The sequence below is a fragment of the Taudactylus pleione genome, unplaced genomic scaffold (genome assembly GCF_031769625.1).
Source record: "Taudactylus pleione unplaced genomic scaffold, aTauple2 ptg000016l, whole genome shotgun sequence".
Taxonomy (NCBI): domain Eukaryota; kingdom Metazoa; phylum Chordata; class Amphibia; order Anura; family Myobatrachidae; genus Taudactylus; species Taudactylus pleione.
Genome location: NW_028284418.1, coordinates 9,054,322 through 9,070,843, shown reverse-complemented (window position 1 = coordinate 9,070,843; position 16,522 = coordinate 9,054,322). Strand labels below are relative to the sequence as shown.

At 42.9% G+C, this 16,522-nt stretch overlaps 1 protein-coding gene across 5 annotated transcripts in view; it reads left to right on the top strand.

Annotated features, from left to right (window-relative positions):
* Positions 1 to 16,522, top strand: part of SLC39A11 (solute carrier family 39 member 11) — a 536,505-nt gene that overhangs the window by 372,228 nt on the left and 147,755 nt on the right. For all 5 annotated transcript variants that reach the window (XM_088474528.1, XM_088474527.1, XM_088474529.1 and 2 more), the window contains one exon: positions 244 to 408. In XM_088474528.1, the coding sequence (XP_088330654.1) occupies positions 244 to 408 (165 nt within the window). The remainder of the gene's footprint in view (positions 1 to 243; positions 409 to 16,522) is intronic.

Sequence of the window (16,522 nt, the reverse complement as noted above, 5' to 3'; positions counted from 1 at the left end):
TGGGTTGGCTACCCTTGGTCTATAGGCTAAACTCTTTTAACATTTTTGCCCAGCTTACAATAAGGCTGCCTGCACAATGTGAAGCTCATAGGTACAATTTAAGTGAAAATACGAGAGAGAAAAAAAAAAACCCCACAAACCAGAATTTAACATTTTTCTCTTTTGCCTTTGGAATTATTATAAAATCGTATTGGAGTCACTATTCACAAACTCATCTTGGTATATACTTATGTTTACCTGTAGATAAAATTGAAAATGGTGATGTGTACCAGAGAAAGAGAGGCATTCATTCTCCCTCATCTGAGGATTCCTCTCTGGTGGGCACCCGGGAATCCCAGCACAAAGGGGGAAGCAGCTGGAGGCGAATTATGCTTCTGATCTTGGCAATTACCATCCACAACATTCCAGGTAAGATCATAAACTGTTTGCAGTATTATCATTACTTTTTATAGGTGGATTTTACCAAAGACAAGTCACAGGTATTGTGCTGCCTTCAGCTGTCTGTTCATTTGTATACTGTAAATATGCGACTTCCTTTTGTAATATAATATAATTCAATTTTAAAGTGTTGCACAGTTTAAATGAAGTATAGTCAAAAGAAACCTAGAAATGATCTCAGATAATATATGAATGTTTACATTAGATTTCCATGCATCATGAATTACTGTATATATAGGAAATAGCTGACAAATGGCTTACCATTCCAGAACATGATTTTACGCTGAATATTTGTTCCTTTTTCTTATGTGTCCATTTGATTTGGAATTTCCTATTTCCGGTATTAATACAATTATTGTGGCTATGCAACTTTAATTCAACTTTCCATAATTCTTTGTAAATAATTACAAGTTAAAATGATGTGATTATAAATGCTTATTCCCAATGACGAGTTACTTTTCTCCTGGTAAGTCAATAGGTGTACTCGAGTCAAGTTAAATACAAAACTATTTTCTTAAGTCATATGAGTGCATCTATTTGGAGTCATTTTGGTATTCCCTGCAGTGTCCGTCCCACACAGATGAGTTGGGTGTTTACAGTTCACAGAGGTGCTGACCCAAGGATCACACATTAAATCAGCATGTCAAAATAAGGGCTATATGATGGTAACAAGTGAGGCTTCAAAAAGACACTGCTGTGATCAAGTCCAGTCTTCATGATTTCATATGCTAACATATACAAAAAATAAATGTTTTCTGATTATTACTTGCATCAATCTTTATATGTATTTATTAACAGAGGATTTAGGCCCCTAATGTATGTCAATATTTCATTGTGGGAAGTTTTAAGCTGTGGAAGAGAATGGAAAATTATTTCTTAAGATGTACCAAAGAAAATATATAAAATTTTTAAGAAATCCTGTGTTTAAATGTGTGTTGAATAGCCATAAATTATGTAATTTGTGTATTGAGCAACCTGGTCTGGTGACCTCACAATGCAGCGGGGTGGAAGGTGGAAACCAGTGTGTTTAAAAAATGATGGAATTAATTTAAAAAGTTGCAGGTTCAGTTTGATGTTGAGCTTCTGACCAATGTTTTTCAACATAGTTTCCTTTTTTATTTTAACAAACTAGTTTGCATTTTATATTTCGGGCTGCCAGTTGTTATTTATTTATTGACTTACTTTTATACTTTAAGCAATGTGAGATTTTTTTGCCATATTTCATCAACTTTTTCACTAGAATGGTGTTTTGTCTTTGTGTTCTTGGGATATACATGCTAGATAAGCTTGGTTATTTTGTTAATGCTACATAACCAAACACAGGGGATTGTTTGGTTTACAATAATTCTGATTAAATTGAGCTGTGATGGTTTTCTGAGCTAAGGCAGCAACGGAAGACTATCACAAAGTGTCAGCTTTGTAAACTATAGTGGTGGCACTATTGGGAGATCAATAGCTAGTGTGAGGTATAAAAATGGGGATTGTAATAGTTTGTATAGACTAGCCAGGTGACACAAATGGGGAGACAGTAAGCAGGGGGCATGGAACAGTGGGTTACCATGAGAGCTGGATAGTTTTAATGAAGAAGTGGGTCTTGAGAGCCTGTGTTTTTTTTTTTTTTTTGTGGAGAGTCTGATAGGGGAAGGAAGAGAGTTTTAGAGATAGGGAGAAATCTTGGAAGCAGGGAGTTGGGGTAATGGTGCGATTTTTTGAACGATTTGTTGTTAACGATGTCGTTATCGTTCAAAAAATCGTTCAGTTTCTGAGTTATAACGATGAACGATAATTGTTCAAGCGCGCTCCCATTTGTAGTTTGTAGCTATCGTTCACCGTCCATTTCAGATTGTCCAACATAACTATTTTCATTAAGGGAAGGAACATTTTTCATTCATCGTTAATTGCACTTCAAAAATCGTTCACTTTTTCAATGGAAAATCTGATAGAAAAACTGACAGAAAATCGTTTGTTACAAAATCGTTACGTGTGTATGCACCTTGAGTAGTCAGTTGGCAGGAGACATCATTCATTTGTGGAATAAAGTGGGCAAGCGGGAGTGTAAAGGGAGATGAGGTCAGAGATGTAAGTAGGAGGGGATTAGGCTTTGTAAGTGAGAGTAAAAAGTCTGAATTTCATTCTAAAGATGAAGAGAAGCCAGTTTAGGGTTTGTAGGAGAGAGGAGGGAGATGTAGTACGTTTGGAGAGGAAGATGAGCTGGGCAGCAGCATTGAGGACAGATTGGAGTGGAGAGATGTGGGAGTCAGGGAGCTCAGAGAGGAGGAGGTTACAGTAGTCCAATCCGGAGATGACCAGTGAGTGGGTGAGGGTCTTAGTTGCCTCCATGGTGAGAGAGGGTCTGATCCTGGTGACATTTCTGATATGAAAACAGCAGGACTGCGAGAGGTACTGAATGTGTGTCTTGAAGGATAGGGAGGAGTCAACGATAACTCCAAGACAGCGCACTTCTCCATTTGTATGATTGAAAGGTATTTTGATATTTAAATAAAAGTGAGAATAATACAAAACAATGCACTAAAAATTACCTTCTGGCATTGTTCAATGGTTCAGGATCAATGCTTCTTCGCCCACTTCAGTTCTCCAGTTGGCGCCTCCTTCAAAACTTTGTCATCAGCAGCTTGCTCCTCGCCGTTCAATTTTGCTTTTGCCTCCCAAGTGATGATTGTTTAGGCTAATACACAACAACGCATGATCTTGAAGTGACAAAGACTTCCTCGGCCTCCCAGATCTTGGCAGATCATAGGTAGATCCGGTCTCCTTGAATTTGGCAAGTATTCTAGCAACAGACTGGTTACAGCTGTTTCTTTCTACAATCTGTCTTTTAGAATACTTCTCATCACTAAGCACAATTGCCCTAACATGTTTTTCTTTTGCTTGCAACACATGGAGAGACTTTACTTCAAAAATTTCAAAAAGAGTGCACATGACATAATATATGCCTGCTGAAACACTCTGATTTGTCAACTGACAACAGCACCTGATTGGTTGATGAAGTCACAGCCCAGCATAAAAAATGAGCACAACTGTATTTCTTTTAACACCCTTTTCTTCATGTAGCTTTTCAACAGACCCAGGTATTAATAACTGCCAAAATTTCCTACACAACGTTATGGTAACTGTTTACTGCAGCTCAAAGCTCAATGTCACAAAAGATACTGAAACCACTAGTGATGCAAGACTTTTAGCCACCACTGTATATGTGTGGAAACGGACAATGTTTGTTCTAGAACCATAAGGAGGCAACCACCCAGTAGACATCTTTTGTGGGATTAATCATTATTCATGAGAATGAATAATAAACAGCAAAACCTATATTAGGTGCTTCAATATACTGTATATAAATTATCCAAATTAGAAAACAATTTCAATATGTATGTAATCCATAAGAAAACAGAACATTAAGAAATATTGGCAAAAATCTCCAAAAGAATAGATGTATCTAAGGAAAAAAAGCAAAAAAAAGTACAAAAATATTTTCTCAATATCATTGTATAGCAGAATTAATCGCTCTCAAATGAATAAAGATGGGCCTGTTTCTGGGTACATGCACACATCATACTATATGTGTAGCTGTTTAAGTGTAATTAGTAAGTTGCCAGCTTTATGTGTCCAGCACTGAATCATTACATAGAGGTTGCAAACACAAAGACGTCTCATACCACAGTAAAGATTTAAAAAAACACAAACACATACAGTATGTGTCTATTATGTACAGTAGACTCTAATTTTGCAAGTTTTAATTGCAATGGTAGCGGCCATGATGTGCCATTCTGAATTGGCTTATCACAGCCATTGCATACAATACCTCCCAACCATCCTAATTTTGTACGGTCAGTCTCTCTTTGAGGGCTCTACCATTAATGCTGCCTGTGGTGCTAGCAACGTTCAAAAGTTAAGGGATAATCTAGTGGTATTCAGAGCACGCACACCCCCTTGACATCGTGGAGCTTTTTCTAGTGCTATGCACACCCCCTTGACATCATTGAGCTTTTTCTAGTGCTATGCACACCCCCTTGACATCGTGGAGCCTTTTCTAGTGCTATGCACACCCCCTTGATGTCATCGCTCCCCTATGTAATCTCAACCTGCCAAATGTTCTGAAGTATCTCATCGCATTGAATTGTCCCCAATGAGTGAAAATTATTTTTCAATCTCCTCACCAGCTGACGTGTTTTGTAATGAAAGAATACTGTAGCTTTCTCATATGTATTGCATATGTACGTATGCATATGAGTACAGTTGGTGTAATGGGTAGCACTACTGCCTCAAAGCACTGAGGTTTTGGGTTAGATACACACCATGGCCCTAAGTGTGTGGAGTTTGCATATTCTCCCCTTGCTTGTGTGGGTTTCCTCAGGATACTCTGGTTTCATCCCATAATCCAAAACTATACTCGTAGGTTAATTACCTACCGAAAAAATTTACCCTAGTGTGTATGTGTGTGCATATGGTAGGGGCAGGGACTGGTGGGAATGGCAAAATATTCCCTGTAAGGTTCTTCAGAATATCTGTGCACTATATAAATAACTGTTAATAAATAAAATAATCAATAATTTGAGAGAAGGCATGGATGTGCTTTTATTTCAGTGGATCCTTTGCGTCCATAAGGCTTGTGCTTGCCACATTTGTAGCAGGAGGGCAGAGAGACAGGATCAGCACTTACACTGGGGGGGATCCAATTAGGTGCGAGTTTGGTCCCACAAGGCAAATTCACAGCAAATTCGCATTGTGAATTCCATTTGCAATTTAATTCCGACCTTGCATTTCTTTTTCAGAGTAAATTCGGCTGTTTTTGTTCGCACCCCGCTGAGCAGGTGAAAAGGTTGAGAAAATCTTTATTTTAAGGTAAAAATGTCAGGACTTGCTTCAGAACCCACCCCTTGGATATCCCCTTAATGACCAATTAGGCATTTTTAATTTTTCAATTAGCTTAATTGAGCCAGTAATAATTACATGTCATTTTTGGGGTAAAACAATGGCCTCAAATGACCCCAATATAAGCTTTTTTTAACTAAATAATGCACCCCAAATTTAATGAAAGTATTTATTTCAACAAAAATTATTGCTATTCTCATTTTTTATATATTTTTAAATGTCGCCTCAAATTACCCCAATAGCATCCTTTTTTCTACATTTCTTTTGTATTTTCCATTTAATTACAGGTTGAGACTCCCATATCCAAATATTCCGAAATACGGAATCAGTTTGGCATGACTGAGATAATGAAACCTTTGATTTTTGAAGGTTCAATGTACACAAACTTTGTCTAAGGCACAAATTATTAAAAATATTGTATAAAATTACCTTCAGGCTGTGTGTATAAGGTGTATATGAAACGTAACTGAATTTCATTTCTGTACACAAATTTTGCTTGAGCCATAAAATTATTGAAAATATTGTATATAATTACCTGCAGGCTGTGTGTATAAGTTGTATATAAGGAATCGATATGATTTACCACTGGACCCATGCCTGGTGGTTGGAATCCCAACACCAGGAGGCCGGCAGAGGAGGAAATCCCGATCGTCGAAGGTAAGTATTCACTAACTTATTTCTAACCCCCTAACCCTCCTTTAGGGTGCCTAACCCTAACCTTCCCCCCCAGTGCCTACCCTAATCCACCTAAACCTAAGTCCCCCGGGGGGGTGCCTAACCCTAAGTTCCCCCCGGGGGTGCCTAACCCTAACCTTCCCTCCCCCTAGCCTAACCGTAACCTCCCGGGGGGGGTGCTTAACCCTAATTCCCCCCCGGGAGCCCTAAACCTAACCCTCTCCCCCCCGTTCCCCCTGTGGCTGTCCGCAGCGGCGCCCGGCATAACTTGATTGGGATGCTGGGCGCCAGTCTCCCGGCGTCGGTAAAATGGCAGGCGTCTAGATTTAGACGCTTGTCATTTAACCCTCGCCGGGATAAAGCATTCGGGAAGCCGGCTGTCGGGATTACGTCCACCGGCTTCCCGACTGCATACCGTATATTACACATAGAATGCATTCTATGTGTATATTGTGGTCCCAAGATATTTCATTCTGAAAATATTCCAAAATACAGAATATTCCGTTATCCAAAATACCCCTGGTCCCAAGCATCTTGGATATGGGAGACTCAACCCTGTACTCTGTAATTAAACAAAATTCTACAGTTTTTTTATATTATTTCACTATTTTTTAAAAATCAGCCATTTGACACCTTTTAAACGCATACAGTACTTTCCTTATGGCCACTAACAGTCTTCTGTATGATTCTGATAATGAAGTTGTCACTTTTTGGGGGTCCAGGAAGATCCCCCTACTCTTTCATGCTATTCTGCCTGTTCGCTTTTTGGACAAAATTCGCACACTCTCACCGCGAGTAGTGTGAATTGGAATTTCTATTTGAATTGTGCGTTTCTCTGGTGCATGCATTAAGGCGAAGTGTGCGAATTTAAGGCGAAATGTGCAAATGTAACACCATTTGCAAACTCGCACCTGGGTCTGGTAGTATTTACATATCTACCTATCTATTTACTGTGAGAGAGAGAGTGGGGCTAGATTAACAATTGAGTGGGACTACAGCTCCAGGCCTCCACATAAAAATAAACCCATAAACATGACAGCATTATGATGAGTAGTCGCCCAGCTGGCTACACGGTTGACCATAAAGTATTAATTGTAATTGATGTTGCATAGTTTAGGTTTTTGCCACAAGTGTCCTGCAAATTGTTTCTTTCTTACATTCAGCATACTGTATTCTGCTTGTTTCTTTCTTACATTCAGCATACTGTATTCTGCTTGTTTCTTTCTTACATTCAGCATACTGTATTCTGCTTGTTTGTTTCATACATTCAGCATACTGTATTGTGCTTGTTTCTTTCTTACATTCAGCATACTGTATTCTGCTTGTTTTTTCTTACATTCAGCATACTGTATTCTGCTTGTTTGTTTCATACATTCAGTATACTGTATTCTGCTTGTTTGTTTCATACATTCAGCATACTGTATTCTGCTTGTTTCTTTCTTACATTCAGCATACTGTATTCTGCTTGTTTGTTTCATACATTCAGCATACTGTATTCTGCTTGTTTGTTTCATACATTCAGCATACTGTATTCTGCTTGTTTGTTTCATACATTCAGCATACTGTATTCTGCTTGTTTGTTTCATACATTCAGCATACTGTATTCTGCTTGTTTGTTTCATACATTCAGCATACTGTATTCTGCTTGTTTGTTTCATACATTCAGTATACTGTATTCTGCTTGTTTTTTCATACATTCAGTATACTGTATTCTGCTTGTTTGTTTCATACATTCAGTATACTGTATTCTGCTTGTTTGTTTCATACATTCAGCATATTGTATTCTGCTTGTTTCTTTCTTACATTCAGCATACTGTATTCTGCTTGTTTGTTTCATACATTCAGCATACTGTATTCTGCTTGTTTGTTTCATACATTCAGTATACTGTATTCTGCTTGTTTTTTCATACATTCAGTATACTGTATTCTGCTTGTTTCATACATTCAGTATACTGTATTCTGCTTGTTTGTTTCATACATTCAGTATACTGTATTCTGCTTGTTTGTTTCATACATTCAGCATACTGTATTCTGCTTGTTTGTTTCATACATTCAGCATACTGTATTCTGCTTGTTTGTTTCATACATTCAGCATACTGTATTCTGCTTGTTTGTTTCATACATTCAGCATACTGTATTCTGCTTGTTTGTTTCATACATTCAGTATACTGTATTCTGCTTGTTTGTTTCATACATTCAGCATACTGTATTCTGCTTATTTGTTTCATACATTCAGTATACTGTATTCTGCTTGTTTGTTTCATACATTCAGTATACTGTATTCTGCTTATTTGTTTCATACATTCAGTATACTGTATTCTGCTTGTTTGTTTCATACATTCAGTATACTGTATTCTGCTTGTTTGTTTCATACATTCAGTATACTGTATTCTGCTTGTTTGTTTCATACATTCAGCATACTGTATTCTGCTTGTTTGTTTCATGCATTCAGTATACTGTATTCTGCTTGTTTTTTCATACATTCAGTATACTGTATTCTGCTTGTTTGTTTCATACATTCAGCATACTGTATTCTGCTTGTTTGTTTCATACATTCAGTATACTGTATTCTGCTTGGTTGTTTCATACATTCAGCATACTGTATTCTGCTTGTTTGTTTCATACATTCAGCATACTGTATTCTGCTTGTTTTTTCATACATTCAGTATACTGTATTCTGCTTGTTTGTTTCATACATTCAGCATACTGTATTCTGCTTGTTTGTTTCATACATTCAGTATACTGTATTCTGCTTGTTTGTTTCATACATTCAGCATACTGTATTCTGCTTGTTTGTTTCATACATTCAGTATACTGTATTCTGCTTGTTTGTTTCATACATTCAGCATACTGTATTCTGCTTGTTTGTTTCATACATTCAGCATACTGTATTCTGCTTGTTTGTTTCATACATTCAGCATACTGTATTCTGCTTGTTTGTTTCATACATTCAGCATACTGTATTCTGCTTATTTGTTTCATACATTCAGCATACTGTATTCTGCTTATTTGTTTCTTACATTCAGCATACTGTATTCTGCTTGTTTGTTTCATACATACAGCATACTGTATTCTGCTTGTTTGTTTCATACATTCAGCATACTGTATTCTGCTTGTTTTTTCATACATTCAGCATACTGTATTCTGCTTGTTTTTTCATACATTCAGCATACTGTATTCTGCTTGTTTGTTTCATACATTCAGCATACTGTATTCTGCTTGTTTGTTTCATACATTCAGCATACTGTATTCTGCTTGTTTGTTTCATACATTCAGCATACTGTATTCTGCTTGTTTGTTTCATACATTCAGTATACTGTATTCTGCTTGTTTGTTTCATACATTCAGCATACTGTATTCTGCTTGTTTGTTTCATACATTCAGCATACTGTATTCTGCTTGTTTGTTTCATACATTCAGCATACTGTATTCTGCTTATTTGTTTCATACATTCAGCATACTGTATTCTGCTTGTTTGTTTCATACATTCAGCATACTGTATTCTGCTTGGTTGTTTCATACATTCAGCATACTGTATTCTGCTTGTTTGTTTCATACATTCAGCATACTGTATTCTGCTTGTTTGTTTCATACATTCAGCATACTGTATTCTGCTTGTTTGTTTCATACATTCAGTATACTGTATTCTGCTTGTTTGTTTCATACATTCAGCATACTGTATTCTGCTTGTTTGTTTCATACATTCAGCATACTGTATTCTGCTTGTTTGTTTCATACATTCAGCATACTGTATTCTGCTTATTTGTTTCATACATTCAGCATACTGTATTCTGCTTGTTTGTTTCATACATTCAGCATACTGTATTCTGCTTGTTTTTTTATACATTCAGTATTCTGCTTATTTTTTCATACATTTTGTATCTTGATAGTTGCGAGCATTAAAACTCAGCAGCCAGCTTTGTTCTTCCTTTCACGAAGTCTTGCATTAACATGGTGTGTCTGTCTTCTAACAATAGCAGTGGCAAGCTGTCTTTCAGCTCTTCGTGCCTCTCAGTGTGTGCACATTAATAGACTCCTTGTTAGAGCGGTCAGCAAACAGGGCATGCAGCCCATCCAGCACCAGTTTGCCTGTACTTACTTGGCTGTATGAGCTTGGCACTCAGCAGTGTGTTGTATGCCAGGCATGCATCCTTCAATCTCAGCTCCTCTACCCCTGCTCTTTCATCAGTATCTGGGAGGTTATTGTTGCTTTTATTCATTTACCACCTGAACAACACACAAAGTGATTACCATATAGATTACACTGACTAGCTGAAAACAGTATTACCCATGCAAAAAGGGTTTTGCTCTTAGCTTTCATTTGACTTGTGAACCAAGTTATTTTTATTATATCCAAATTTCATGAATGAGTTTTTTCAGTGCACTAGAACAGTAGGGATGAATTGATGTCTACTAGTGACTGTATTACCTGCACAAGAAATTATACAGCTTTATTCACAGCATTCATACTGCCTAGCTGCTATAGTATTGTATGTACATTCAGTTGTATGTATCATTATACTAGTATTTTGACGGATGATTCGCTGGGTTGCAGGCGCAGCATAGTCTGGCTACCGCTGCAGGGTTCCACTTTCCCCTGCTCGTGATCATGTCCCGACTACCGCAGCTGTAGGAGCCTTTGGAGTTACAGCGCCCACCCCTATTCCACTGTACATCAAGAAGACCGGACTGACCATCCACGATTATTACGTTGATAATATTTTTCCTACAGAAAGATGTTAGATTTCAGTTTAACGTAAAGCTTATTCTCAGCAAAGCATTTTTTGCCTTGTTTTTTTTTTCTTTTTTAACACAGATGCAAGTCTGTTATTAAGCGGTGATAATGAATAAAGATTTTCTATTACTGTTTATCACAGCGATAGAAAATCAGTTAATATGGCAGTTTGCAAAGAAAATGTTCCTATGACTGCCAAGTACTAATCAGCTTTCACTGGAGAGATTTGGCAAATAGTTTCTCCAGCGGGATGTATTGCTGGCTTTCCATTAGTAGATACAGGTGTTTTTACTGGAGTATCGCTCTTTCTACATCAGGGTCCATAGGGTATCCACAGGATACCTTGGGGTATAGGTGATGACGTCAGGCATCGGGCACCATAGAGTTAAGTTTTCAGCCTCCCAGGGTGCACTAGGGTCCCCCTCCTATACCCCGCCCCCGAGCCAAGGCATCCCAGTATCGTTGGTGCCCGGCACACGTTTAGAGGGGGGCTAAGAATAGCCCCTGAAGTTTTCTTCAAGGCAGCTGTGGCTGCACATCTGGGAGTACAGCATGGACAGTCACTGCTGACGTCCATGCCGTCTCCCCTACACCCTGCCGGTACCAGAACGCCGGTACTGATCCGGGGATGCTGGTAAGTATCTGGGGTCACGGCTAGCGGTGACTCCAGATGCTTCGGACCATGACCGGATTCAAGGGGAGCAGGTAAGCAACGGGGGGCCAGCGGTGGGTCCCTGCTGAGCACATGGTCCACAGTCCCCAGGCAGGGGGCTCCCTGGGGACTGGCTGCAGCGTGGAGCCAGGTATTAACCTGGGCTTCCACTATCCCCCTGGGACAGCGGGCCGCAGCTGAGTGGCAAGCGCTGCAGCGTCCCAAGGGTTAATTGCATGCCAGGGGAGTGCGCCTTCCCTGTATACAGCCGGCGCCTCCCCCGCTGCACAAAGCCCTCTCTGCGCTGCCGAGTGGCCCTGTGGCAGCGCTCCTCCCCCTGGCCGGCCTCCTCTCTGCTCCTCGGTGGCCATCTTTGTATGGTGAACGCTGCTGGAGCTGCTGATCGATGGCATCGCGGTCCGGGTCCCCCAGCATACCTCTCCTCCGTTGACTGCAGGTCTGTGTATGCAGCGCTGTGTCCTACCAGACTCTGTGTAGTTGAGAAACAGCGCTGATAGTGCAGGGATTGATTTCTTCTGCATTGTATGTGACTTCTGCTAGCGTCTGCTACCTGTACTTTCACTTTCTACTGTCAGCCATTTTACTGTCCCTGCTCTTACTCTGCTAAAGCCCTTGCGGTGCGGTGATTGCAGTGCGGTTCTCCCACTATACTAACGAGTATCAGTGTGAGGGGTCACATACTTACCATCATGTCTGAGAGTGAATTTCCTCTCCAGCTTATGTGTACTAAGTGCAATGTACCAACAGCGGAGGGGAGGGTAACGCGGAGAGGCTATGTCTGCAGTGTTATTTATTGGCGCGGCCAATTACTGTCACGGCTCCGGTACAGGAACCTCCCTGGGCTTGTTTCGCTAAGGCGCTTACAACCCTAGTGGGCCAGTTAGCTCCGCCACCTGCGTTTTCCCAGATGGGATTGTCCCAGCAGTGAGTGGTGTCATCACCCATGCAGGGGTTCCAGAGACAACTGATGGTACCCCACAGTCTCCCTATTTCCCCTCCCCAGGTATCCCAGGAGCCTGCGTGGGTTCATTCACTGACAAATTCAGTACAGCATTTTTCGGAAGTGTTACAAGGGGAGTCTGTGTTGCGGCCGCATAAGCGGCCAGTGGCGTCTCTGTCTGCTCCTTATGAGGATGACGACGTGACGTCCGATGATGGGGAGATTCTGGATCTATCTGACCAAGAACCTCTCCGTACTAAAGAGTCGGACGCTAAGTCAAAAGTTTATATTCCTGGCCTTATTCGGGCAGTCCGCACGGCTTTAGTCATTGAGGATGATGATCCTCCGGTGTCCAAGTCCAAATATGCCTTTTTCAAGGATATTAAGGGTGACGCCACAGTGATTCCTCTTTCGGATCAGTTTGTAGACCATTTAGACGACGCATGGAAACATCCCGGAAAACGGTATCAGCCTCAGAGGCGTTTAGCCGTGGCTTATCCGTTTGCTGACAATTATTTTTCTAAGTGGGAATCCCCTCCACAGGTGGATTCTCACGTGACACGCCTAGTCCAAAGTGCCACTTTGCCCATGCCTTCCATGTCCTCCTTGAAGGATGCTACGGACCGCAAGGTGGAAATCTGCCTAAAGTCCATTTATTCTAGGGGTGAGCGGATTCGGTTCTACTCTGTTCCATTCGGTTTTAAAAACCGAATCTTATTGGCTATCAGCTGTCACGAGTTTTGGATAGCCAATAAGATTCGGTTTTTAAAACCGAACGGGACCGAGTAGAACCAAATCCGTCACCCCTAATTTATTCCCTTGCGGGGGGGGGGGGCGTCCAGACCGGCTATGGCCGTGTGTTGGGTAGCCAGAGCTATGGAGCGCTGGGCTGATAGTTTGGAGGCGTCTTTGGAGTCTGACTGTTCGGCTGAACAGGCCGAGTTGGTGGGCAATCTACGGGATTCGGCCACTTACATCAATGAAGCGGCCTTGGATAGCAGTATCCTCACCTCTAGGATTTCTTCTGCAGCTGTTGCTGCTCGTCGCACCTTATGGTTGCGATCTTGGAAAGCCCACGCTGATTCCAAAAAGGGCTTAGAAGCTTTGCCTTTTAATGGAGAAGTCATATTTGGTCTGGATCTGGACAAAATTGTAGCTATGCTGGCAGCAGCCAAATCTGCATGTCTCCCCTCTGCTGCGGTCCCTTCAAGTTCGGGTACGTCGTCCTTTCGGCCTTACAGGGCCCAGGGTAGGCCTAAAGCACAGTCTTTTCCCCGACAAGCTGGGCCCAAGAAATCGGCCAACCCTAGGAAACGGGCCTGGAGTACCAGATGTCAGGCCCCTAAGTCAGAGGACAAACCTGCGGCCTGACGGTCCGGGCCTCCCTTTGGGGGATACCAAAGTGGGAGGCCGCCTGCTGCAGTTCGCCCAATGTTGGTCGATAACCACGACAGACAATTGGGTTCACGAGGTGGTTTCTCACGGGTATGCCCTCTCCTTTCGGCACAGGCCCCCATCCCAGTTCTTCACCACAGGCCTTCGATTAGACCGGAACAAAGCCTTGGAACTGCGGAAGGTTTTGCACACTATGCTCCAGGCTGGAGTTATAGTGCCTGTTCCATTCCACCCAGAGGGGCCAGGGTTTCTATTCCAATCTATTTTTGGTGCAGAAACCCAATGGGTCGTACCGTCCTATACTCAAACTCAAGGCCCTCAACAAGTCCTTGAGGGTGCCGCGGTTTCAGATGGACACCCTACGGTCCATCATTCTGGCGCTGGGACCTGGGGATTACATGGTGTCATTGGACATACAGGACGCTTACCTGCATGTCCCTATTCTTTTGCACCATCAGCAGTTCCTCAGGTTTGCAATCCGCAACAATCACTTCCAGTTCCGGACATTACCTTTTGGCCTGGCGACAGCGTCACGAGTGTTCACCAAGGTCATGGCGGCTTACCTGCGGATGCAGGGAGTCCGCATGTTGCCGTATCTGGACGACCTTCTGTTGGTGGCAGGATCTCCAGAGCTCCTTCTGCGCCATTTGGACCTGATGATTGCAGTACTGCAACGTCATGGCTGGTTGATAAACTGGCAAAAGTCCACCCTGATCCCGTCTCAGAGGATTCTGCACCTCGGAGCCTTGTTGGACTCCAGACAACAGCGGATCTTTGTGATGGGGCAAACGATATCTGCCTTGCGCAGGGTGCGCAGTTGTCTACAGTGTCGCCAAGTGTCTCTGCATTCGGCGATGAGGTTGCTGGGCTCCATGGTGTCAGTATTCGACATGGTGGAATATGCCCAGTTTCACTCCAGACCTCTGCAGCAATTGATCCTGTCCAAATGGAATGGACTGCCTCAGAGTCTAAAGTCCCAGACGATGGTGCTCACTCCGAAGGTTCGCCTGTCTCTAGCCTGGTGGTTGCAGATGACCCACCTCAACCAGGGTCGTCCATTTTGGGTGGCGAACTGGGTCCTGTTAACAATGGACGCCAGTCTTCGGGGCTGGGGAGCTGTCACGGGTCCACACTTGTTCCAGGGCAGGTGGACTCAGGCAGAAAAGGAGCTTCCAATAAACATCTTGGAACTCCGCGCAGTTTTCAATGCACTCCAGCAGGCACATCGGGTTCACCACGTGCAGGTCCAGTCGGACAACGCCACCACCGTGACCTACATACATCGACAAGGAGGAACCCGAAGTCGGGCGGCACTCGTAGAGGTGTCCCGCATCCTGGTCTTGGCAGAGCGCAATCTCCCAGCTATATCAGCAGTATTCATCCCGGGAGTCCTCAACTGGGAAGCGGATTTTCTCAGTCGCCAGGACGTCCATCCAGGAGAATGGTCTCTGCACCAGGACGTCTTTCAACTTCTGGTGGACAGGTGAGCTCTTCCAGAGATAGACCTCATGGCGTCACGGCACAACAACAAGTTGCCGGTGTACGGGTCTCGAACATGAGACGAAAAGGCCACTCTGGTGGATGCTCTGTCCGTCCAGTGGACGTTCCGGTTTGCTTATCTCTTTCCTCCGTTTTCCCTTCTTCTGAGGGTAATCCGGAAATTCAAACAGGAAGGAGGCACACTCCTGTTGATAGCTCCCGAGTGGCCCAGGCGGCACTGGTTCTCAGACCTTCAGAGTCTGTCCGTGGACATTCCTCTGCGGTTGCCGCTACGACCGGACCTGCTATCACAGGGACCTTGTCTTCACCCGGACCTGGCTCGGCTGTCTTTTGACGGCGTGGCTGTTGAGACGGCCATGTTAAGGTCCAGGGGGTTTTCCAGCTCTGTGGTGCAAACCATGCAAAGAGCTCGGAAACCATCCTCTGCAAGGATATACCATCGTGTGTGGCATACGTTCTTCCAGTGGTGTTGACCAAGAGGTTATGCCCCTGTCAGTCTGGTTCCATCGAAGGATTGCTGCGCTCCCTGATGTGCGCACCTTTATGCAAGGTGTTCTTCGCATTCAGCCACCTTTTGTTCCACCGGTGGCGCCTTGGGATTTAGCTGTGGTCCTGAGGGCTCTCCAGGGACCGCCGTTTGAACCACTGGGCTCAGTGGACCTTAAATGTCTGACAGCTAAAACAATATTTCTTCTGGCCATTTCTTCGGCCAGACATGTTTCTGGCTTAGGGGCTCTCTCCTGTAGACCCCCTTTTCTGATTTTTCATAGGAACAGGGCGGTGCTGCGCACTCGTCCTGGATTCCTTCCCAAAGTTGTTTCAAGTTTCCACATCAACGAGGAAATCGTTGTCTGCTTTTAACTCACCTGATCTTTCAGTGGGTGAGGCCACTTTGGACGTTGTGCGGGCCTTAAGGATTTATGTTGACCACACTTCTTCTTTTAGGAAGTCGGACACCTTGTTTGTCCTCTATGGTTTCCATAAAAAGGGTTGGCCTGCTTCAAAGCAAACTTTGGCAGGTTGGATTCGTATGGCTATTTCAGAAGTTTATCTTCATGAAGGCCTTCCGGTTCCTTCTTCTGTGAGGGCACATTCCACTAGGTCTGTGGGTCCTTCGTGGGCATCTGCCGTCCAGATCTGCAAGGCTGCCACGTGGTCCTCTGTCCTTACCTTTGTGAGGTATTACGCGTTTGACACCTTTGCCTCTCAGGATGCTTCCTTCGGGCGACGGATTCTCCTTTCAGCACAGGAGCGTCCCCACCTTTAAAGGATACTG